At 38.4% G+C, this 26,210-nt stretch overlaps 1 protein-coding gene across 1 annotated transcript in view; it reads right to left on the bottom strand.

The window, feature by feature from the left end:
• LOC107565855 (cytoplasmic phosphatidylinositol transfer protein 1-like) overlaps positions 1–25,112 on the bottom strand; it is a 94,374-nt gene extending 69,262 nt beyond the window's left edge. Inside the window, exon 1 of the mRNA XM_016251142.1 lies at positions 24,434–25,112. Coding sequence (XP_016106628.1) covers positions 24,434–24,481 — 48 coding nt within the window. The 5' untranslated portion in view covers positions 24,482–25,112. The remainder of the gene's footprint in view (positions 1–24,433) is intronic.
• Between the last annotated feature and the right edge of the window lie 1,098 nt (positions 25,113–26,210).

Below are 26,210 nucleotides of genomic sequence, written 5' to 3' on the forward strand. Positions count from 1 at the left end.
ATTGCAAGATATAAATTCAGGATTGCCAGATATTAACTCTGAATTGCGAGATAAAAACTGAGGATTGCGAGATAAAAACTCAAACTCAGGATTGCGAGGTATAAATTCAGGATTGCGAAATAAAAACTCAACCTCAGAATTGCAAGATATAAATTCAGGATTGCCAGATATTAACTCTGAATTGCGAGATAAAAACTGAGGATTGCGAGATAAAAACTCAAACTCAGGATTGCAAGGTATAAACTCAGGATTGCCAGATATTAACTCTGAATTGCGAGATAAAAACTGAGGATTGCGAGATAAAAACTCAAACTCAGGATTGCGAGGTATAAATTCAGGATTGCGAAATAAAAACTCAACCTCAGAATTGCAAGATATAAATTCAGGATTGCCAGATATTAACTCTGAATTGCGAGATAAAAACTGAGGATTGCGAGATAAAAACTCAAACTCAGGATTGCGAGGTATAAACTCAGGATTGCCAGATATTAACTCTGAATTGCGAGATATAAACTGTGAGTTAAAAACAACACACAGTTACCTTATTTTTTTTTAAACCTTATTTAAAAAAGCTTACACAGACCACAGTTAAACAAAAATAAATGGAAAAACAACAAAGTACTGGAGACACAACAACAACAGATGCCCGAGCTGATGCACACTTGTGTGAGAGGTTTTAGAGATACACACAACTCTAGTTTCGCTCATGACTTCTGAAGAAAAATAGCACAGACACAGACAAGACTAAATCGATTTCCAGTCTGGAGAAGTCAGGAATCAGAGCTAGTTTGCCGAATTTGGGCAGTTGGATTTTGCAGATTTTAATTTTGAGATAAAAAGTTAAAATATAAAGGGATATAAATCCGATATTATGACATTATTTCAACGTGTGTCATAATGATGACTTTTTAACCTCATATTTCATATTTTGTCATAATTCCAACTTTTATCTCATAAGCTTAGCATGTTATAATTTCACTTTGTCTCATTATTATGACTTAGAATTTTATAACATAGTTTTTCTATGTCACAATTATGATGTAATTCTTTGTAACTTTCTATATAATTATGATTTACCAAAGCATAACTTTTTTTTCCTTATGTAGCAGAAAACAGGCTTATATACTGTACTTTTGACTTGGGCCAGTAAGCAACCACATAGCAACAGCCAGATTACACTAGCAACTACCCCGGCAACCATTTATAATACCCTAGCATTGTGGCGGTGGTTTCTGTACCACTTAAATTTTATATTTTCAGAAAATGCTTTTTAAAATCTAGTATAAAAATAAAGCATGCTCTCAGCTAAACAGAGAAATCATGAAAAGCAGCTTAAACTGGTTTCCTTCAGGGAGCTGTGTTAATTATCGGAGTTTCCGCATGTGGGCAGACTGGCTGTATGTCTTTAAAAATATAAAAATATGTAATTGATATAGCTTGGCAGGACACCACTGGGCTTGAGCGTGGGTGGTTGACATTTACTTTTACCATTTAACATTAAAGCAGAACAATTTTGTGATAATGAAATGTTATATATATATGTCTTTTTTTAGCCTTTATTATGATAGGACAGTGTAGAGCTGACAGGAAGCGAAGTGGGAAAAAGAGAGAGAGGGGGCGGGATCGGGAATGGTGCTCGAGCCGGGATTCGAACTCGGGACACCCGTAGCGCAACGGTGTCGAATGTTTTATATTTTAAGCTACACTTTTTTTTGTTGTGGGCTACCACCTGAGTCCATCATATGTTGCAACAGACCACATACTAAAGGATTGAGGAAATCTAGGACGGCACTGTTTAGAAAGCTGGCAGCATCTGTTTCATGCTGAGAAATGAGATTGCAATGAGAAATGCTATTGTTATATATTTGTTGCAGGACTACTTTATGAGAAAATGCATTTTAATGTGAATCTACTGTCTATTATAATAGCAATGTTTTCTTTGTAGGTCTTTATCTTAAATATCATCTTGGTATGATGATATGAATTATGTGGCTAATGCATCATAAGGTGTGACATTTAACCATGTAGACTATACTACAGATGCATGCTGCTGTGAACAATCTGTGGCTTAAATGAAATTGCATCCTAGTAGCATGCAATATGATAACAATGCTTTCAGCATGCACTCGAGAGATAAATCAAATGGATGAAAAAAATACCATCAGTTTGCATTTATGTCCTTCAATTTCCTTTTATCAGTCAAATGTTCCATGTCTCTCAGCTAAAAAGAATGTCTTCCCATTATACTGCAATACATTTCCGGAAAAGCAATGTTTATTTTGGACAAAATATAACAATATCCAAGTACACTGTGACAATTTAGTTACTTTTGACATATACAAATAAAGAAAAGAGAAAAGCTATATCTACATAACTTCTACTTTTCTTTTTTTGCCAACAAAACAAAATATAAAAGCATGAAAAAAATCTTCTTGCACCTTAAAGGAATAGTTTACTGAAATGAAAATTTACTGACTAAAATTGACTAAACCATTTGGTCATTCAAGATGTAGATGAGTTTGTTTCTTCATGTGAACAGATCTGGAGAAATGTAGCATTGCATCAGTGTCTCAGCAATGGATGCTCTGCAGTGAATGGGTGCCGTCAGAATGAGAGTCCAAACAGCTGATAAAAACATCACAATAATCCACAAGCAATCCAAACGACTCCAATCCATTAATTAAAGTTGTGTGAAGTGAAAAGCTGCATGTTTCTAAAAAATAAAAAAAAATCCATCATTTGTTTTGCTTCTACCCAAAATATGAGTCCATAATCCATAATAACGCTTTGTTCAGTGAAAAAGTCCATTCCCTGTTGTTCTCTCACATCAAAAGTTAAGAAGTGTTTTGGGCTGTTTTCGCTTGTAAACGGTGCTTGATCTGTGCATATTTCTCTCCTGATTCAGGTGAGATGACGTTTTCACTGGAGAAAGCAATATTATAGATAGAGGACTCAGAAACAACAGTTTGAAGTTAAAAATATCTTGATGGATTTGTTTCTTACAAACATGCAGCTTTTCGCTTTACAAGATGTTAACTGATGGACTGGAGTCGTGTGGATTACTTGTGGATTATTGTGAAGTTTTAATAAGTTTGGACTCCCATTCTGACGGCACCCATTCACTGCAGAGCATCCATTGGTGAGCAAGTGATGTAATCCTAAATTAATTGTGCGGCGGGTCGTCGACACCCCTTTGACTGAGACAAGTGTTCTGATAGAAATGTCTGTGGCCTTTCATCAGCGTTATTGCTTCTGAACAACTGATTAATCAATTTCTATTATCTCCTCGTCACACATCAGCACACCACACTGCTGTACAGATGAAGCGTTGAACAGCTCTGCTCTGATCTGTGCACCTCAATATTGACTTTAATCGACAGACTACCATCCCCGTTCATTCTCTGAAGGTTTCTGCGTGTCTGTGCTCTTAGTTTACAGCAGGTGTTTCTTCTCTGCTGACGTATCCAACCGTATCAGGTGGTGGATCACATGACCTTCACTGTCTATCACTACATTGTAACACCGTTTATGTGCAAAAAGTTATGCTCTGCTCAACTACAGTATGTTGCATGAGCAACAACATCTATCACTCGTCAAAAAAATACAATTATCAATTAAAATGTCAGCCTGCTAACAGCTAACAAAAATATGTTCTAAGAGCGTTCTGCTAACATTAAGTTCCTGTTAAGCACGTTCAAATTTTGAGACCATCTCTTTAGCTGGGTATCTGCAAACTCTGGACTGGTTCTGGACCGAAGGAATGGGGAATTTTGACTGGAATCTGCAGTTAAAATTACACGTTAAATTAAAAACGACATACTGTTTAGGTAGCAAAGTTGTTTTGAAACAACACCAATGTCTATGGTAACATCATAAACTGTAAAAGGTTAAAAACTAAGATTGTAACAACTTTACACTTCAAATAATACAAGTTTTATCAAAAACTTCACATTTCAGCCTTATGATTATGTATGTTATATAAAAATGGTTTGAACAAATATGGCAGATGGGCTGAATGCAAATCCACTCTCTAACAGTAGGTGGCACTTGTGGAAAATTGGAAAATATAGCTGTGGTTATTGCGGTTACTTGGGTTGTGACGGTGAGGAAATTTTCCCACCGGTTAATCGACGTGTGACAACACCGGTAATACCGGGATCACCGCGAGGGCGTTCCCTCTTTTCCTCGCTTTCCTCCGCTTTTAAATAGCTTGTAAAAGCGGCGTGCACATTTTACATTCACTTCGAATTAGCAGCAGTTCGGCGTCAATTGCTTGAATGCAACAACAAAATACAACGTCAAACTCACTTTAGCCTATATATAAAACATAGAACTTGCATTAACAAAACAAATAAAAATACACCATGCTATAGGGCAGGCTATGCCTAATATAAAATAACAAATAACCTGCATAAAGTTTAAATAGGTAGCCTGTACAAAACTGGAAATGAGTAAACATGTATAATATAAAACCAAATAAATAAGAAACGTAGAAAGTTTATTAGCAAAACGAGTAAGAAAGCTTGGAGGCACGGCATACACCTTGATGTCAAATAAAATAAATAAATGACACAAAGTTTAAATAAAGTAAAAATCAGCAAACACTGTGGAACCAATTAAATAAGAAACGAATGTTTAAAAAAAACTTCCAAAATCATCTTAGATAAACGGCAAAAGTCAACAGGATTTTCAAAATCCAAAATATTGCCAAACAGGTGCTTTTGCATCTCGTTTCGAAACTAAATCATCCGCGATCGTTCTCGTCGGTCTCACCACACTCTTCTCGTCTGTCTCACCTCACTCTTCTCGTCGGTCTCGCCTCATCGGTCTCGCCTCACTCGTCTCGTCGGTCTCACCACACTCTTCTCGTCTGTCTCACCTCACTCTTCTCGTCGGTCTCGCCTCATCGGTCTCGCCTCACTCGTCTCGTCGGTCTCACCACACTCTTCTCGTCTGTCTCACCTCACTCTTCTCGTCAGTCAGCTCGACTCACTCTCTTCACTGGAGAAATGAAATCTGATCTGTGATGCGACTGTCGTTCGGCACGCTGCATTGAGCAGCCGTGTTGAGTTTTTAATTGTAGTGTCTGTTCTTTTACTGAACTAAATGACTTTTATTACTATAAAAAATCTAAACGACGGTGGGGGTCGGTGATGTGGTGGGCAAGTGACGTTACCGGTGTTGCGGCTTAACACCGGTATCACCACCAGCACTGTCTATCGTGGCAAGCCTAGTGGTTGCCCATGTGCACAAAGCAGTGGCCTACTTATAAACACTATTTTTTATTTTTTAGAGGGGAAAAGAAAATGCCACTGAAACATTTCTGAAGAAAGTCAGTTCTCTTCAGATGCTATTTTAATGCCAGAATGGTAATTCTGCAGTGATTAAACTCTTTTGTGAGCTAAAGACTTTTGTCATGTTTGAAATGATCAGAGGCAGCTATTGTTATCTTGAGAGAGACAAATGAGTCACAAAAGAACAAACCATTATCCTGCTCAGGCCTGGTCATAACGGTTTTCTCAGAAAACCCAAAACCACAAAATCACAAAAGCAAAATGTTATCCATGATGATTATATAATTGGGGTTTACTTAATTTTTTTAAACTTAAAAGCATAATAAAATAGGAAGATATTTTATGTCCACTAATTCGGGGTTCAATTAAATTGATTTGATGTCTCAACTAGGGGGCCTCAACAAACTTCTAAGGGGGGCCTAATAGATCAAGATATTTCTCATTTTAATTCACCCCCTCAACAATTTTCTTTATTCTTTGAAGAATTATAAAAGTGTTACCGTATTGACCCGAATATAAGACTATGTTTTTTTCTTGGAAATACATCTGAAAAAACGCGGTCGTCTTATATTCAGGGTCTAGACTTTGACATGTCAATAATACACCCACAACAATAGGTGGCGCTAAATATGCATGAAACGAGTGTGCCATGAAATACGTAATGTCATGCGTGTTGTAAAGATCGAGAGTAAAAACAAAAGAAAAAGAAAAGCTTACAGCTGCATGAGTCGTGACGGTCACGTTAGCCTGATGCGACCAAGCTCTCTTTGTGATTTTAAAATGTAAGACAGTACCCAGATTTGAAGACTACAGTAAGATTTAACTTCTACTGTTAATAAGAGTTTGGTAGGCTACTATTAGATGCATAGCCTAAATGTCCTAAATCAGGTGGGTTACCGTTTTTTTATTTATTTATTTAATGGCATATCAAAAAGTGTATATTTTTTAAATGTGATTGTTGGTACATTTTAACAGTTTTTACCATACTTTCAAAACAAACATTTAAATAGGAAAAATATGCAATATGAAAATAATTGAAGACAAAATGTGTTTTACTGAGAAAAAACAAGATTTGGTTTTTAAAAAGCCTTTTTCCAAAAGGTACATCTGGCAAAAGGGGGGTCGTCTTATAATCAGGGTCGTCTTATATTCGGGCCAATACGGTATTTCTAGACCTGAAAATGTCATACAAGTAAACTCTTTGGGCATTTTATGAATTACATTTTTCTAGTAATGCCAAGCTCTAAAATATTTAATGAGGCCAAAAGTACTACTCTCTCATTGGCAGCAGTCAAATTAGCCAAAACATTTCATAAATAAACACTCAAGGGGGCGAGAGATGTGTAGAAGCTTGTAAATGATGGGTCTTTTAGTTCTATGGCGGTTCCTTTGCATGTTCTGCCGTGTGGAGCTGCTTAAGTGGCTCCAATTCAGTTGATTTCACACAGAAAGTTTCCAAGTTTAGTCAATTCACTAGGTTGTGAGACACAGCCAATGTCTTTAATGACCAAATCTGCCCCAATGTGTAATCACACCAGATCTGGTGGTCGCCAGAATGTAGATAAATCAGCCTCCTAGATCATTAGTCCCATCATGCTGCTGACTGAATGGACCACAGTAGCAGATCATATCTTAAAAATGAACACACAAGATCCAACATCCTTTCCCATCTTCGTGCCATGTTCTACAGAACTAGCTGACGTAAACATACCAAGACGAGCAGCGTTCTGACATTTAAGTTATGTGGACGCTCAGCTTACACAACTCTCGTCTGTTGCATTTGGCGTTGGTCTAGGGGTGTGACTTTACAATGCTCCCCATCTGAGCTCTTGGACTGATGGCTCAGGCCTGACTCAACAACCCCACAGTCTCCTGAAGGACAGGCCTCGCACAGGTGGTGCTGTCAGCATGGCGTTGTCACCACAAACTGCACCGCGCCTACTCTGACATCTGTTGCTTTAGTCTGTGGGTACGCTATGACCATACTGGCAGACAAAACTGCAATGAATGAAGCGCTAACATGACCTTGTGCTGAGAGGCTATCTGACTAATGGAGCTCTGGCAGCGTCTTCGGGTGAAAACAGCACTCTAATAAACTAACAAACCACATTTCCATTAACTGCCTTTTTACATGAAGTTAGCCTGAGGCAGTAATGTGTTTTAATGACCCATTTTTTCGAGTAAACAAAGGCCTTGTGTGCACTGCAAAGAGCTGGGAATGAGAAATAAATCCTCTAAATGATTGTTCAGTGTATGGCAGGGCTCAACATTGCATTTTGACAGACATTCGTCTTGTGGAAAAGTAAAACTGCTGGTCACTTCGTACAAAAAGTTTTGACAATATAGATTCAGCATATTACATTTACTGCAAAATGGGACGATTTCAAGAAATGCAAGTTTCTGCTTATTTAGACCAAGCTTTTTCAATTAGTTTGATACCATGAACCCCCAAATATAATGACCCACCATGCAAGGGACTGAATTTATATTTAACGTGATCACAGTTTAATAAAAACATTGTACGGTAAGTTACTAATTCAAACAGCGGAAAAATTATATACCGAAAGCGAGCAAAGAATTTACATTATCGCTGACTATAGTCTAGCGTGAGTTTAAGTACTCTCAAACAACTCACATTATAATCACTGAAGCTGCGAATCTCTTACTTACATCGCACCAGGGGCGTTTCCTCAGAGGAGGCAAGGATGGCAGTGTCCCTCAAAATATTGGATGAGGAAAAAAAATTGTAGTACAAAAATGAAACAACACCAATATAACAAAATATAACATTAAAAAGTGTATAAATCACTAGTTTTTATAAAGACACATTGTCCAACAGCGACACCAGAAGAGAAAGAGTCCGCGTCTCTCTCGCCTCCCCTGAGCCCATTGAGTTTTAACAGACTCCCTAATACCGAGTTCACACCGCACAATTTTAGCCCGATTTTTCACTCGCCGACAGGTTTTGCGAAATCGCAGACAAATGCCCGAAATCGGAGGCAAATCTGTGCTCGTTCACGCGAGTGACAATCACGCAGTGTGAATTATCAAAGACGCGATCTGAGGGAATCGCCGACGCATCGCTGACGACCGTGAAATATTTGGCATGCTAAATATCTGGAGCTGTTGGCGATTCACAATCACGCTGTATGCAATGAGTTCTGACTGAATAACACATCGGCGATGACCTACAGCCAATGAGAGAGCACGATACAGGGCAGCGAGAAGTTTGGGGAGGAGTTATATGAAACGTAGTTTGTGGACCAGTGTTGCCAAATCCGTGATTGCCGCCGGTTGTTTTTTATGGCAGCAGGTTGAAGCTACCCCAATAACGTGATATTTAGGCTCTGGAATGTGAATTGTACCAGGAGACCCCCGCCAAAAAAAAAATTATTTTACCCCCGAATGCGATTTTTACTGAGGGACCCCCTCGAAAGCAATTGGGCTATTTTCAGGCTACTTTTGTATAGTAATTGGGCGGGTTTTGTAGCGAAAACCTGGCAACCCTGCGCCAGACAGAGCTGTCGGCGATTCTTCCTATTGTGAAGTCATGCAGTGTGTAACCTCCTGTCTCGTGCAGTGTGATCACAGCAACAACTGAATGCTACCCCAGATAGTCGTTCAGTGTGAAACCAACAGTGATGCGACGTCTTTGAAAATCGTGCAGTGTGAACTCGGCACAAAGCATGCCGTGAGTTTGGTGGGGGGTAACTGAGAATGAATGGTGGAATGGTGGAATAACGATATGATTGGATCTGACTGGTTATGATCGGCTGTGATTGGTTCATGCGATTAATCCCGCCTCTTGTGTTCGTGCGCTTTCCGTGTTTGCGAATCAGTCTGAATGAACAATATAACCCATCTGAATGCTTCTGATTGGCCACTGCATTCATAAACTCAACAGAATCGTGTGTGATTGGTTATAATGTGCAACGCTGTAAAACGCGTAAAAAGAAATATGATGCGATATGATCAGATCTAAATGTAATGCCGCAATCAACACTTTTCATTCGCGACAGCTGTAAAGAAATAGTCCCGCACAGACCTCTACTCTATTCTTCTCCCAGTTCACCAGCCACTTACTTTCACATATTTCGGGAGTAACTAATGAATTTACGTTTTGTAAATCCGACAGAAATGCAGTGGCCATTGCACGTTATAAATCAACTAACAAGATCATAATAAAGGTTTGTAAACGACACAACATATTCACTTACATGTATTTGCGAATATCAGATGCGTCAGATGACGTACTTAACAATTTGTGAATATTTTGACTAAAACAGGGAAAACTAAATAAAAGTGATACTTCTGTCGTACAGTGCTATTGTGGCTGGGGTGTGTCATGTGACAAGCATCATACATCGCCATGGAAATAATAAGGCGATATGTTCTAAAATAACTTGGGGGGTTGGGGAGGGGGTTCAACTTGAATATGTAAAACTTATGTGAGAAAGGGCTAATTCAAAAATATTTAAATTCATACAGGTTTGGAACAACTTGAGGGTGAGTAATTGATGACATCATTTAAATTTTTGGGTGAACTATCCCTTTAAGTACGAAATTATAATGTTCTCAAAATTAAATAAATTCAGTTTTAAATAAATAATGTTAACATTACATTAAATAAAAGCACCTGTACCTATTAGTAGAAAAAAATGTTAGATCTCTAAATCTAAAGAAACTTTTTTTCACAAAAAGCAAAGTGTTTAAAAGTTATTCGCATTTAAAATATAATCGTAATAACTATTTGAAGTCAACGCATTAAGGGGCCGGTCACACAGAACGCGATTTTCCATTCCAATGTGCTAATTTTCCATTGTTTTTCTATGTAAACACGCGCTTGACGGACGTGCATGACCTGTTACGCTCGCGTCTCTGCATTTTTAAGACGCCGTGTCAAGTTAAAAGAATTTAAACTTTTACACGCAGTGCCGCTCATCAATGTCAATTCCAAAGCAGTGGACCAATCAGAAGAATTTGGAGGTGGGGCAAGCATTGCGAGCTTCTGTTTACAGTAGCAAGTTGGCTACTGTATTTGACGGCAACATGGCGGAGGAGGTGCTCACAGTGGTTGTGTCCAGATACCCTGAATTATATAACATTTCTTCAAGCGATTATCACAACTTGTCCTTTATTGTCGTTATTTCATCACGTCTCAAAAGCACATCTCGAGACCCTCGCGTTCTACGCTGCGCTTTTAAAAAAAAAACATTCCTGAGCGTTGCGTCTCGCGTTTTTATATACGCAAAGGCGCTTTCTGTGTGAATGGCCCCTAACTTTGACGGCCCTAAAAAATACATTTTGTAAAATAATTTGTACAACTATCCAGGGCCACTAGAATTAACACTATTAGGTCTACAGTATACTTTATCTGTACCTTATCGGCCATCCATTTATATTTGACATTTTTATACATATTAATCACTCTATATTAGTTATTTAATTGCTCGTGCTCATTTACCCTAACTATACCTGTGCAGTCACTGAAAGTTCATCTTTAAAAACACTAATAATTTATCAAGGGTGTTAAATGTGATCTTAAAATTACATTTTTTTCATACTGTACATTATAATGTTGAGATGCCTAAATTTACTTGTAGTTTTTTTAAAGCATTGATTTTTATTTATTTAAGTGCATCTCTAACTAACGGTTACAATATAGGCTACTCAAAAATAAACGATCATCAGCTCAAGTCCCTTGTCAAACCCTCTGCTGTCCACAAAATATGCGTGGAAACACTCTCTTAGTCAAGCCGATCGTAATTAAAGCCTTGACCAAGAGCAGGTGATGGAATCAGCCGGCAAAGACCAGGGATCCCCTTGAAGAAAGCCGGCCGCTTTTATCAACACATTATAGTGGTGGCAAGAGAGGCAATCACAAAGGCAAGCTCTCTCACAGACCTGCTCTGATTTGAGGAGCGTGTCTAAGAGTCAGGGGGCTTGCTGATTGCAAGACTTCATTAGCTGGCCTTGTGTAGGAGGACACATGCGATTGAGTGCCGGCTGACTCAATGGCTACAGCAAACGACTCGGATGCGGGTGATAAGCTTCAGCTCACGTCCTGCCAAACACCTCTATACAAGCGTGACAGGCGTGCGTTGTGTTTCAGAAACAGTCGCTCTCCTTTGACAGCTTTCCGGCGAAAGCCATTGCTTTTCATGTCAGAGATCGGCTTCAGTGAAAGGCGACAAGTGACAAGGGTATTTTAGGGTCTTCATTTACATCCCATATTCAGCAGTTAATAAGCAGTGCTTTTGAATGTCTTGGTTGTGGGCCTGAAAAAAAGACTAAAAAGTTAATGGCAACCGTCAACTCTTTGGTTACCAACATTCTTCAAAATATCTTCTTTTGTGTTCAGCAGGAGAAAGAAACTCATACATGTTTGGAACAACATGATAAATGACGACGTGACTAAATGATGACAGAATATAAATTTTTGGAACTCTCCCGATAGTTAGCAGCAGTCAGAAATATGATCATAGAACTTTTGAGCTTTGCTACAGACATAAGCAAGTCAATCTAATTAGAGCTGGACAAGCAAAACATATATATTTTTAAATAAACACATTTCTTTACTTTAAATTTATCAAGGGGCAGTCATTGATTCTAGGTTATTGAGATACTATTATAGTTTTTATTAATGTTTTATATTATTCATTTTTATATTTTGTGTTCATTTTAATTGTAGTAAAACTTTTAGCAATATTTTGTCATTTTAATATTTAGTCATTTTTTATATGTCTATATAGTTTTTATACATTTTGTTTAGTTTTAGTTATTTTAGGACATTAAGTTAAACTGAATTAAAATGAGAAATGTTGCCTTGTTTATTTTATTATTGTATTTTATTTGATTTCAGTTCTTCTTCTTATTATTTAATAATAATTTCTGTAATTTTTGGAACTCTCCCGATAGTTAGCAGCAGTCAGAAATATGATCATAGAACTTTTGAGCTTTGCTACAGACATAAGCAAGTCAATCTAATTAGAGCTGGACAAGCAAAACATGTATATTTTTAAATAAACACATTTCTTTACTTTAAATTTATCAAGGGGCAGTCATTGATTCTAGGTTATTGAGATACTATTATAGTTTTTATTAATGTTTTATATTATTCATTTTTATATTTTGTGTTCATTTTAATTGTAGTAAAACTTTTAGCAATATTTTGTCATTTTAATATTTAGTCATTTTTTATATGTCTATATAGTTTTTATACATTTTGTTTAGTTTTAGTTATTTTAGGACATTAAGTTAAACTGAATTAAAATGAGAAATGTTGCCTTGTTTATTTTATTATTGTATTTTATTTGATTTCAGTTCTTCTTCTTATTATTTAATAATAATTTCTGATTTAATTTTAGTTTACCTTAATTACCATTTGAAAGTAGAATAAAAAAAAATTAAATTACAAAAAAAGACACAATTTGGGGAAAGAGGCAGAAGGAACACACATTCACTCATCTGAACATATTTATGCTCCATGACAATACTCCATTTACTGTTACTACTTTATAAAAAATAAAATTATTGTGTTCCTATTGAGTTCTGTCTATTTGGCCCACATTCATTCAGTAAAGTCTGTGAAGTTTAACTGAGACTAAGGCTACGTTCACACTGTCCGTTTCTGGGATTGACAACCGCATTTACTTTCAGGTGTGAGTCTCGAAATGTCCCGTTCACACAGTAGCTTCTCGAATACTGTCTGTATGAATGTGCACCGGGAGTCAAGCCCGTATTCCTTACCAGTAACCATAGCAACAGTGACCAAAGTAATATCAATGACGACGACCTCCATTAAACTGAAAGTCTTATCACTTTCTGACACGAGTCCAATCGAGCCGCGAGTTCATCCGTCAAACCTTCATTAACCGACAGCAGCTTTTATAGGCTATTTGGGTGGAGAGCGGATCATTTGAGTAACACATAACCAACTGTGTTTACGAGAATCCTCCACACGACTGGCATTTTGACATAACTGTGTGTGGATCTGACCATTCAAGGTTTATTTCCAATCACTACAAAGTCCCATGCACGTTTCAGAGCTTCTGTCTCATCACAATGACCTTCAAACACATGCATTTCAAATATTACCACACTACATTCTGAATTGCATTGTGGCAACCCATGTACGTGATAAGAGTGCTTTGTATTGTGTGCTCTGTAATCTAGACAATGAAAAGCGCTGTGGGCGTTTCTCCATTAAACAAACAGCACCTCATTACCAGCGCAAGCATCATCTTCTCTATCACTGCCACTGACATCAGTTTGGCTCTCGAGCCTTCTTCACACCTCATAAAATCAGTCTGCACCGCAGGGTGCTCGTGTCCAATCTCAGCTCCATCATCGCCCATTTGTGATGTGAATCTGAACCTGTGACAGATGCAGCGACCACAAGTGGATAAGATCTTCACTTTTGAATGATTTGAACATTTACATGACTTTAAAATCAGCCAGAATAGTTTGCATGGTAACAATGCTAATAATAATGAATTATTCATCATCATCATCATCATCTCACACATTGCGGATGGGTACATAATAATAACAACAACAACAACAAGAGAAATTCACATTTATTATTATTATTATTTTATGCCCATCATCAATGTGTGTTTAGACGATGATGATGATGATGATATTATTATTACTATTATCTAAACACAGTCATAACACAGATTAGTCAATCAGTAATCACTAAGCTGAGTGTAACTGATGATCCTCTGTCTGTCGTCCACTCTTTGGTGTTGTCAGGAACAACATATAATGATAAATGACAAAACCAGATGAAAGTTATCCATGTGATGGTGAAGGACAGTCGTGTTTTCAGCATCAGGGATTGTCCAGACGCTTTCTTCTCATCGTGCCCTGTGTGACAGGCTATATTTGCCTTTGCATTGCCACTAATGTTCCCCACTTTCATCTGTAACCTTTGTGTTCCTGTCAGGGTGCCAGTGGGCAGACCTTAAACTAGGTGTAGGGTCAAACACTTGACGCATGGGGAAACACTGAGGAATGATCTGACCTACCGCAGCTGACGGAAACTTTCCCGCTAATAGAATGTGACGATGGGGACGAGCATAAAACACTGGACTGGGACCAGATCCATTAGCCACGTGCCCACCAGCAATGTGTGTGAGACCTCCAAACAGCCTCAACATTACCTTCTGCAGGAGCTCTTTCATAATACAACAAAAGCCAGCTGTCTACCTCTCTGGCCTTCAATTTAGTGCAGGCTCAAGGGCCACAGCCAGTTCAAATAGACCAGGGAAAAAAAACAATGAGGATATCTAGACAGCATACTGTACATGAAGAAATACAAATGAATTCGATCAAATGAACAGATCAAACGAAAACAAAAAAGACTGTCATGTTCAAATAATTCAAGGCTAATGAAATCGAATCCACAGTCCACCAAAATGCACACGCTGCCAACATCCTTGTCTGGACAGACTAAAATGTTGTTGGTTATTTGTTGTAGAGACGCAGTGAAATACTATTGGTTAGTGGTAAATTCCTTTACTCTATACGGTGAAAAACTAACATTTAATGGTACATTTCATGTAATTTGATAGTAGGGTTGGGTACCGAAACCTATGGTACCTATAGGGCCTTTCGCACCGCAGGAACTTTTTCATAGTACCAGAACTAATTGAGGAACTTCCCACTTTTTGGTGTTTTTGCACCACCGGAACTGGGAGCGATTTTAGCACCGGACTGCCTTTTTCGAGAACCATATTAGCTCCTACTCCAGAGCAGGGTCTAACCAGCACAACTGGTACTACCCGTGACGCAAGTAGACATTGATTGGCCAAACGCGTACGAAAACGCCCTCACCCGCCATGATTTAAAACGCCATGTAAACATACTGTAAACATTGTGTCAAATTATTTCACAAGCATGGAGAACAGCGATAGATGGACGGACGCTGAAGTGCAGGCACTTTTGAACATTTACGCAATGGAGGAAATCCAGTTGGAATTCGAAGGAACAAATCATCCTCCATCCTCCTGTTGTTAACGTTGTTCTTGGCCCTGTCCCAAATGGAACACTTCATGTGCACTTGCGGTCTTACGGACTTACAATGGCCACCTTGTGCGCGTGCGTGTCCGTTAAGTCCACGAGACCGTAGGGTGTCCCATTCGTCATTTTAGCGTTCAGAAGGGTACTCGCGAGCGCCCCCTTTGCCGTTATGCGCGCTCGATCCGCACTCCTCGAACCCGCACCGGGGCGAGCTCCGCAGCAGACTTCTACCCGACAGTCAAAGCGGCATTATGTCACAAAAGTGCAGACTCAGAGGAAGACCGCGAAGGTTTAGGGTGCCATTTGGGACAGGGCCCTTCTTTGTTTCCATTGTTGAACACAGCGCACAAATGACGTCGCTGTCGACCGGCTTACGTCACTTCCTAGTACACACTGTCGGTGCGAATGCAACCCTTTAAATGGTACTGGGAAATAGGTCACGCAAAATCATCCCAGTACTTTAGTACTGTACATTTAGTTCTGGAACTAAAGTGGTGCAAAAGGCCCTTATCTAACCGGTATGTACTAGAGCCGAATCCGAACGCAGATTAACGGACGTAAGAAGCATCATCACTGGCACCGCACGTGAAAAATAATTCCCCGACTGAGAACATGCACGTGAACTCAAGTCGGAAAGCTCTAATAATACAAATCCAACACATCTTTGTAGTAACGCGAGTGTCCATGTTGTTTCCACATTCTGACTTAAAAGCACATCTCGGGAAATGAGAGCATCGGAGGAGCGCGTGAATGCAGTAATTACACTTGCTCTGATGGCAGCAGGTAGCCTTCCGTTAACGAAGCTAAACACGCTTAAATTAACATGCCTAAAGCTAAACCTCCCTAGTATTTACATTTCTAAACCTGTTGTCCAACACGAGAACATTATAACATTTTTACTCCACAACACCAGTCACATGCTTCCTTTTGTGATCTGATGAGGCTTCTTGTCACAGAATGAGGCAGAAAATATGTTCCATGGGCTACTTTAAAAATATTACATCGATTAGCAATGAATTATAAATATACTTAATTATTATGAAAATACCAGAGACAGCTTGAATAACACAGATAAACTATAGTGTCGCAGTCGAGTGTTTATTGTCTTTGTTTTATCATTCAAAATGTTTATATGTTCTGTTTACTCAGTTACAAGTATAATAGCCATGCCTTTGTCCATATAAGGGATTTCCTGGAGGGTCATGAGTTCCGCTACTTCTGTGACTGTGGATTTTCTGTGTGAGGGCGCCCTCTGGCGTCCAGTATGAATGAAACAGACATCATGTGTTTATAGTGCTAATGGAAATTATAAAAAAAAAAATATATATATATATATATATGTAAGTCGGTTCAGGCACCAGAGCCATTTTAAAAGTATTGATTTGGCACCGGTATCGAAAAAAAAACAAATGATACCCAATCCTATTTGATAGTAAAAGCACAAGTCATTTGGAAGCACAAGTCATTTTATAATTTACAGTGAAAAACCATAAATTAACTAATATTTTAATTAATTCATTCATTTCATTCATATATTGAGGAAAACGTTGAGCATCAGTGTGGAGATGTTGTTGTTTACGTCAAAACTGAAACCAAACAACTTTTAAACCAAATTGTATATGGTTTATAAACATTATTTTAAACATTATGCACCTTTTTTCAAAAATAGTCGTGTTATTTTATTACGCTTTGAAGAAACGTGCAAAATATTTTGCTCGATGCGCCCTCTTGTGGCCTCAGGAGAGAAGCCAAAAGCTTTTATCCCCCTAACTGAAATTATGCCTTTTAAATTCGAATATAATTCGAATTTTGATCATATTTAAGTAGAAAATTCGAATTTAGTTTTTCAGTCATTTTGACAGCCCTACCGTACAGTACTGTACTGAATTACAGAGCACAAAATGGAAAAGAGCCATATATAGAGAGATCGGAGAAATTTGTGCCAGTAGCACATCCCAGCAAGGACCTAGCAACCAGCTAGAAATGTGCTAAAAGCCACCTCAGCAACTGCATAGCAACACTGCCACACCCACAACACCCTAACATCATGGCAGTGAGTTTTTCACTTAAGCAGCATTCCCTTCATATAGTTATGCATTTCTGTGTCTCTCAAATGGAGAATGGACTTAAAATGAACTGGGGAAAAAAAACAGTAATTACCTGCAAAATGAAAAAAATAATAATAATAATTTATAAATGTAGTCCCCAGGCAAAATGCATTAGGCTCTTCAGGCAAAAACAAACCAGAAAGTGCTATGAAAACTGGCAATGTGGAGCAAATGGCAGAACCTTTTAGTATTATAATCAAGTGTTGTTTGAGAATCAGAGTCGACCCAGGGGTGCGTTTTCCATACAATGACATAACTCACTGATTAACTACCACAGTACAAGGCATCGCTGGGAACAGTTACCACAGTAACTGTCACACATCCATCATTGAACCAAGTTGGTTTGGCAATATAAGACTGTTGTTAATGACGTCATCCAGGTGGTGAAGTAATAGCTGGTGCTAATTAATCCGTTTAAGATTGAATTAATGTCAGATTATTGCTGTAAATTGGCTGTCGGCGACAGTGCTTGCATGTTTTTTGCCAAAGAAACCAACATGTTCACCTTCTCTGGTTTAAGAAGCGGCCTTTTACATTTTGCTTGAAAACCAAATCCTCCGTCCGCCATCACTTCCTCGTCATTTTTGCCATGTGCACTTTCACTCTCATATACACCTGAAGCGCTCACACTGAAAGCGCCTCTCTGTTTCCATTTACACTTGGCCACATAAACGTGTCGTCGCAAAACAGATATAAATCCGATCTTCAATTCCCGCGCTATATTTAAATTTAACGTCAAAGTTAAACAAAATCAAAAGATAAGCGCTGCATTTTATTAATTATCAGCTCATTTCAAGATCAAAGACCGCAATAGGAGAGTGCGTGGCATCAGCACTGGAAAGATAAGTTTGTTTTACTACTTTTAATGAAGATGATTGTTGTGTTGAGCGTCTGCGTATTTGTTTCATTCGCGGCAGTTTGCGCGTCGGCTTGCTGAAGAGATACTCAGCTACTCGTCCACTGCAATGCGTGTTGCATTAGCACAGTCATATCTGACCATAATGTCATATAGCCTATAACACGCTCTCACACGTTTATTATTTTAACATTTTGGGAGGAGTAAAATTTACATATGTGGTTTCAACAACCAGATGCATTTACACTTGTCCAGGTTCGTCTGGAATTGGCCCAGACCACCTCCTGAAGTGGCTTGAGCGATCGGATTTATATCCGTCTCGAATGCGTTTCGGAGGGCATTTACACCTGGCCTTTTCACGATCGGATAGCTATCTCATCAGACAAAACGCATGAAGTGACCAGGTGTAAACAGCCGCTCTCACTCTCTTCACGTGATCAGTGAAGTCTGACTCCTGCTGCGGCTCTGCAGCTCATGCGGTATGGAGCGGAGCAGATGCTTTCAGTTTACAACTGTTGAGGGAACTCACAACCATAATTGGCTAACAATGTTAACGAAACCATTTGATTGACCGAGGTTAAGTTGACCTTATTGGTTAAGTTATTTAAGAAGGTGACACCAGTATCCCATGATGGAATTCTTTCTTATGGTTGCACAAGGAATCCGAGTAATGCAAGAACCAGTTATCCTTTAGTCATCACTGCTTCAGCTACGAACAGCCGCATTCAGATGCACAACCAGAAGCTTGTGGCCAAGAATACATGCACAAATAACAGAAGACACTGCTGAAATGGAGGATGGTGCTGACAGCGCATGATGATGATGATGATGCACTCGGTGTTTGCTGAACCCCCACACCACCAAAATAAATCCATATAAATCCATATAATCCATACAAGACGCTCCAAAGCTGCATGACTTTTTTGACCAGTTACATTATTCAAAATGTCTCCTTTTGTGTTCCACTGAAGAAGTCATAACGATTTGGGAAAAATATGACAATAATAAATAAAGTAAAGATGGCATTTGAAAAAAAGTGCAGTGTAGTGCAGGATGAGTCATGAATATTTTACTCTATTTTCCCAAAAGAAAAACAGCTAAAATTTATTCTGCAACTTTCTAGAAGTAAACTATCAGATGAACTCATCACACATGAACTAAAAGCCACAAACTGTGAATTAAATTTAACTGGATCTTCCAATATTTCATATACAGTGGGTACGGAAAGTATTCAGACCCCCTTAAATTTTTCACTCTTTGTTATATTGCAGCCATTTGCTAAAATCATTTAAGTTAATTTTTTTTCCTCATTAATGTACACACAGCACCCCATATTGACAGAAAAACACAGAATTGTTGACATTTATGCAGATTTATTAAAAAAGAAAATCTGAAATATCACATGGTCCTAAGTATTCAGACCCTTTGCTCAGTATTTAGTAGAAGCAACCTTTTGATCTAATACAGCCATGAGTCTTTTGGGGAAAGATGCAACAAGTTTTTCACACCTGAATTTGGGGATCCTCTGCCATTCCTCCAAGTTGCAGATCCTCTCCAGTTCTGTCAGGTTGGATGGTAAACGTTGGTGGACAGCCATTTTTAGGTCTCTCCAGAGATGCTCAATTGGGTTTAAGTCAGGGCTCTGGCTGGGCCATTCAAGAACAGTCACAGAGTTGTTGTGAAGCCACTCCTTCATTATTTTAGCTGTGTGCTTAGGGTCATTGTCTTGTTGGAAGGTAAACCTTCAGCCCAGTACAAAAGTCACAAAAGACTGAAAAAGTCCGATTTTGTTTACCTTTATTTCCAGGATGTTCTCTATCCTTTCCCCTCACACTCTCAGGCCATGTACACACTGCAGCTAAATTTGGTAAATTCACCTTTTAGTGCTTAATCTTGTTCATACGGAGTTCAGTCATTTACGGGAGCGACAACAGCATTCTAACAACTGAACTGACTCCAGAAAAATTCTGGTAGTGACAACCACATTTACAAATTTCTATGCATTGTGTACAGAACAGAATTAAACGCCTAGTTAAAGGTGCAGTAGGAGATCTTGGAAAATGCTAACTTTAGCCTGATAGCACTGAAAGCGAACGTCCCACCCTCCCTGCAATCGCCGTCCAAAGCCACGCCCCCTGAACGCATATACGCTCACAGACCAGAAGACCAGAAGACCAGAGACAACATTACTACAATAGGCTACATCAGCGGTTCCCAATTCCAGCCCATGTTCCGAAGTGAAGTAAACTTCAACGGACTTCCCCCGCTCAGTGAGTAGGGAGCAATGAACACTGTGTAGGGATCATATCGATCGGAACACAGTTCATGCATGTAGCTCACTTCTAACGAGCTGGTTATCTGAATCAGGTGTGTTAACTAAGCGAGACATGCAAAATATGCAGAGCGGGGACTGGATTAACTGCTAGGCTACATCATGTGTCATTCACCGGTGAGAGAACTTTAAAAGTACTACAATACCAGGAAGGAAGATCAGGTTGTTGATGTTTGTCTGCCATTCTCTCTCGCTCTGCACAGTGTGCGTGAATGTGCGACATTTTACTTTTGGTACCAAGTATGAAGTTGCTTTCGGTACAAACAAAAGTATTTAAAAAAATGAATAAATAAAAATTGTACACATGCATACCGTCTACTTTAAGAGAAATATATATATTTTTTTAAGAACCAATGCATTTTAAATGCACTGAACAATATATTAAAATGTATACTGAATAGGGTTGCAAAAAGGTGGAAAATATCCAGTAAATTTCGGAAACATTCCAGAATTTTTTTTTCCTTTTTTTAATATTCCAGGGATTTTTGGAAAATCTCCAGGAATTTTCCACCCCTTTGCAACCCTAATACTGAATGAAACGGATTCATTCTGAATTTGCAAAACACTTCTGAATCAAAACAATTTGATGTCGACCTAAAGATTCACAGCTTATTTTCTACGGTATATGAAGGGGGGAAAAATCCTATCATGCGATGAGATGATCTAAAGCTTACTAGAGTTTGAAAGGAAAGCTCAGGGCAAGTGCTTTCATTCTATCACCTCACTCCTGCAGTCATTTTTCTGGCATCCCTCCACAACTGAATTATCTATAATTAATTAAGTCTGGGAGGTGACTTAGAGGTCTTTATCACTCAAGGATATACGTATGTTATCAGAAATGTTTGCTCCCTGCATGCATACAGAGAGGATAACTCAGATATGTGACCCTGGAGCACAGAAGCAGTGTTAAGTCGCTGGGGGATATTTGTAGCAATAGCCAACAATACATTGTATGGGTCAAAATAAGTCTGGGAGGTGACTTAGAGGTCTTTATCACTCAAGGATATACGTATGTTATCAGAAATGTTTGCTCCCTGCATGCATACAGAGAAGATAACTCAGATATGTGACCCTGGAGCACAAAAGCAGTGTTGAGTCGCTGGGGGATATTTATAGCAATAGCCAACAATACAGAGTATGGGTCAAAATTATAGATTTTTCTTTTATGCCAAAAATCATTAGGATATTAAGTACAGATCATGTTCCATGAAGATATTTTGTAAATGTCCTACCGTAAATATATCAAAACTTAATGTTTGATTAGTAATATGCATTGCTAAGAACTTCATTTGGACAACTTTAAAGATGATTTTCTCAATATTTAGATTTTTTTGCACCCTCAGATTCCAGATTTTCATAGTAACAAATAGTTGTATCTCGGCCAAATATTGTCCGATCCTAACAAACCATACATCAATGGAAAGCTTATTTATTCAGCTTTCAGATGATGCATAAATCTCAATTTGTAAAAATTGACATATGGCTGGTTTTGTGCTCCATATATACAACACACAGGAAAAGCCAGAGTCACACTTGTTTCCAAGAGCCAAGAAAATGTCCTTGATGTTTTGCAGTCAACATGAGATTGTTAAATGCAACAGTCATTTGAAGACATCTGGGATGCCATGACCTGTAATCAGCTCAGTAACCTCTCATGAGACCTTTAACTGACCAAACAGATTTTAACTAACAGCCTCAGCCGTTGCTAGGTAAATCAATCACCCATAACGCTTGCAGATGGCTGTTCCCTCTTATTAAAACACACGCCCATGTACACAAACACATAATAAATGTGGTGATTGATTTATAATGATAATCAAATCTGTTAAAGAAAAGAAACATCAGAATGTAATGCTAATTCGGGGTTTCGCTTACTCTGTTTACAGCATACAAATGGATGGGTACCTAGATTTATTAAGCATGGATATTAACGCTGATGCTTTTTAACATGCAGCTTGCTTGAACACAAAATACATCTGTGGTGTCAGTCAGCAGATGGGCTGCAAAAGCACAAAGGCACATGACGGCAAGACAGCACTTAAGAAGCGCTGATAGATCTGATAGTCTCTGCTCAAATCCATTCAGTCGATCTGAGATGCAGATTTATGCGCATACACATCTTCTACTACAGTTAGTGGGAAGAGAAATCGTCAGGATAATACTTCTCAATGTTTAGATCACATTCAAAGCACTAAATGTTGCTTATGAAGACATACTGGTCAACAAACGTAGTAATATAATGAATAAAACAAACAAAAATGTATATTTATCCACACACATTTACTTTTCATAGAGGAGATATTCCATTATACACTGAGCTAATGATTTTCTGAACCAGTCATGTTTTCCTTCATACATGCCACTGAATTGCTCAACTTTAACATGAACATCTGATTTAATTTGTTCTTTCAGACATTCCTAATGTTCTATTCGCGATGGATTGATTATCCAGACTGATTTTAAATGATTTGTTTTCAGGGGTTGCATAAGGATACAGCAACTGTGCACTGTAAAAAATGACCGTGAATTTAACGGTAAAAGACTGTAAAAATGCTACAGTAAAAACCTGTTAAATGGTTAACGGTAAATTCCCCTACTATATACGGTGAAAAACTGTATTGGACATTACATGTATTGGACATTAATTTTACGGTAGTATACCGTTTTTGGAAGTGAAAAAGACCGTATAATTTACAGTGAATAACCGTAAACTGACATTCCCAGAATTCCCTGCGTTACATTTCAAATTTGATGTTTTTTTGTTGAAATAACGATGTGTCGTCTTAGTTTTTTCTTATCAGTTTTGTACATTAGGGTTGTGTGTTACACCTAATGTTGTTAAATGAATGTTTATTGCATTATTTCAGTTTCATGTGTGTTACCGTGATGGTGTTTAGTGTTTGTGTGAATGACGCTGTGCAACTTCTATATATGTTATTATTTAAAAGCTGCTTGTGATGAGCTTTGGTTCATCGTGTGACTTTCTCATCACCTCCTGCATTTGGTGGTTATCAGTGTATTACAAAGATACAAAACAGATTTCAGTACTTCAATAATTCGGTATATTAACATTATATCAGTTAATGAAATTACGGTATTTAACTGTACATTTAAGTTAAAACCGTAAAAGCTAAAACGTTGCTACCGTATTTTTTACGGTAATAATCTGGCAACTACAGCTGCCGTTTTTTTACCGTAAATTTTACGGGATTTTTTTTTTTTTACAGTGTGGATCCAAACAAACCAATGTAATCGGGACCGAGCTAATCTTTCATTTACTTTATAAAATAAAAGAGTATGGCGATCTCTAGCAATGAATGAGCTGGGCTTTTCAATTTCTGAAAAGACACTGGTTTGGAAGCGAGGCATTTGGCACCGGTCTATTCTGTGTAAATGACTCGTTATAAAATAGGTACCCGTCCAGTGACTGCAATGAACAGTTTATCAAAATAATCATCACCATCTTGTTTTCCCATTTTAAAAAGTGCATGTCAAAGCCACACTAAATGAACAACAACTTCTCCAATCCCAGCCGAAGAGTAACGGGAACTGAAAGTTCCACAGCACCACCAAGTGGATTTCTGTAATGTTTCTCTGAGGAAAAAGGGAAAAGTTGCAAACAATAAAACTGGAATAAACTGAACTAAAATAGACGAAAATTGCATTTGGGGCAAATTAACTGCAATGAACGTAACTGGAGTAAACGCTTCTGATTGTCGCATCTCCAAATGAGTTGCTGGATATACTGAATCAACTGTTTTTCAGTTTTTCAACATCTCACCATCACAATCACTAAATATAAACTTCCTGAACTTACCTCTTCCACTGTTAGTGGCATGCATATCCGGTATTCCTTCAACAACATCGTCCTCTCCTTATGATTCCCGCGCTAGATCGAGTGCCAGTGATCAGCTAAACCAAGTCAGCCATCTGGTGATGGATGCAATCACGAGCTGTCATATATAAAGATGGGAAATATCAGTGCACTTCTGTAGGAACGCTCGTGCTGTTGTGTTTGCAGCGCACGCTTGCCCGCGCAGCTTGATGTTGCAATGTTGCACTCTTGGAATCTCCCGAGGCTCGTGCGCTTTTACGCACAGGGAAACGCGCCCGGAATCCAGTGGAGAAGACGACTGTCGCAGCGTCTCGGTGTTTAAGGGGTTTTAAACTTTAAAACGAAGCGGGTCTGTGCTCTCGTCTTCTTTCTAATGTAGCCCTGCACCCCGTGCACCTGTCCCGTCCCGCTCCGCATAGATGATGCAGCGATGGCTCGTGTCAATCTCTGCGTAAACTCGCTGCACCTGGAGTTAGTGGCATTGTTTTCCTCCTCTGGTGAAACGAGAGATGCTGTCGTTTCCTCCGCTGCGCTAACGCGGGATGGTAAGTTTGCCAGGAGAAAGACACACTGTGGCGGTGTGGCGCAACGCATCACAATGTGTTCATCGGCCAATACCGCCTTCAAGCGACAGGTGGCGCTACTGACTGTGAAATCACACAACAGCCGCGGCGATAAACCATGCGAAAACCAGTTGGTTGCAACAGAACTGGATCACTTGTATGCTCTTGTAACATATAATACACTACAACATGTAAGATACTGTGACAGATATTAAATAAATGAATATTCAGTAAATATGAAAATATTGAAATATATTATAATGTATTATAATTATAATGTAATGTATTATCAGAATCAGAATCAGAAAGAGCTTTATTGCCAAGTATGTTTGCACATACAAGGAATTAGTTCTAGTGTCACAAGCTTCCAGTTCACGGAGACAACAGCAACACACTGATAATAAAAGTGAGATGTGAATAAAATACACATGCATAAATATAAACCACAAAAAAAGAATAAATTGTATGTACAGGTGTGCTATAGATGGAATAGGAATAGAATAAAATAAAATAAGTTGTAGGGATGTACTAGGGTTTAGGCTGATAAATAAGTATAAGGTTATTGCACATACTGTACTTTAATTGCAGTGGGAGAACATTAACTGTTCATGAGGTAGATTGCCTGGGGAAAGAAACTGTTCTTGTGCCTGGCTGTCCTGGTATTCGGTGCTCTGTAACGCCGACTAGATGGCTAAAGTTCAAAAATCGATCTATTATAATATATTATTATTATTATTATTATTATTATTATTATTATTATTATTATTATTATTATATCTGATAGAATAGAGTTGGGGTACTTTTTTTTCAAAAAGGATGCATTGATCAAAGAACTTTCTATTCATAAAAGAATCCTGGAAAAAGTATCACAAAAGTTTCCACAAAAATATTAAACAACAAAACTGGTTTGAACATTGATACTAATAATAAATGTTTCTCGAGCAGCAGATCATCATATTATACTGATTTCTGAAGATCATGTGACACTGAAGACTGGAGGAATGATGCTGAAAATACAGCTGCGCATCACAGAAATACATTATATATTAAAATATAAAATCTATCTATCTATCGATCTATCGGTCGGTCTGTCTGTCTGTCTGTCTGTCTGTCTGTGTGTCTGTCTGTGTCTGACTGTCTGTCTGTGTGTCTGTGTTTCTGTCTTTCTGTCTGTCTGTCTGTCTGTCTGTCTGTCT

This window comes from Sinocyclocheilus grahami, unplaced genomic scaffold (assembly GCF_001515645.1).
Source record: "Sinocyclocheilus grahami isolate Dianchi unplaced genomic scaffold, SAMN03320097.WGS_v1.1 scaffold1032.1, whole genome shotgun sequence".
NCBI classification, from domain to species: domain Eukaryota; kingdom Metazoa; phylum Chordata; class Actinopteri; order Cypriniformes; family Cyprinidae; genus Sinocyclocheilus; species Sinocyclocheilus grahami.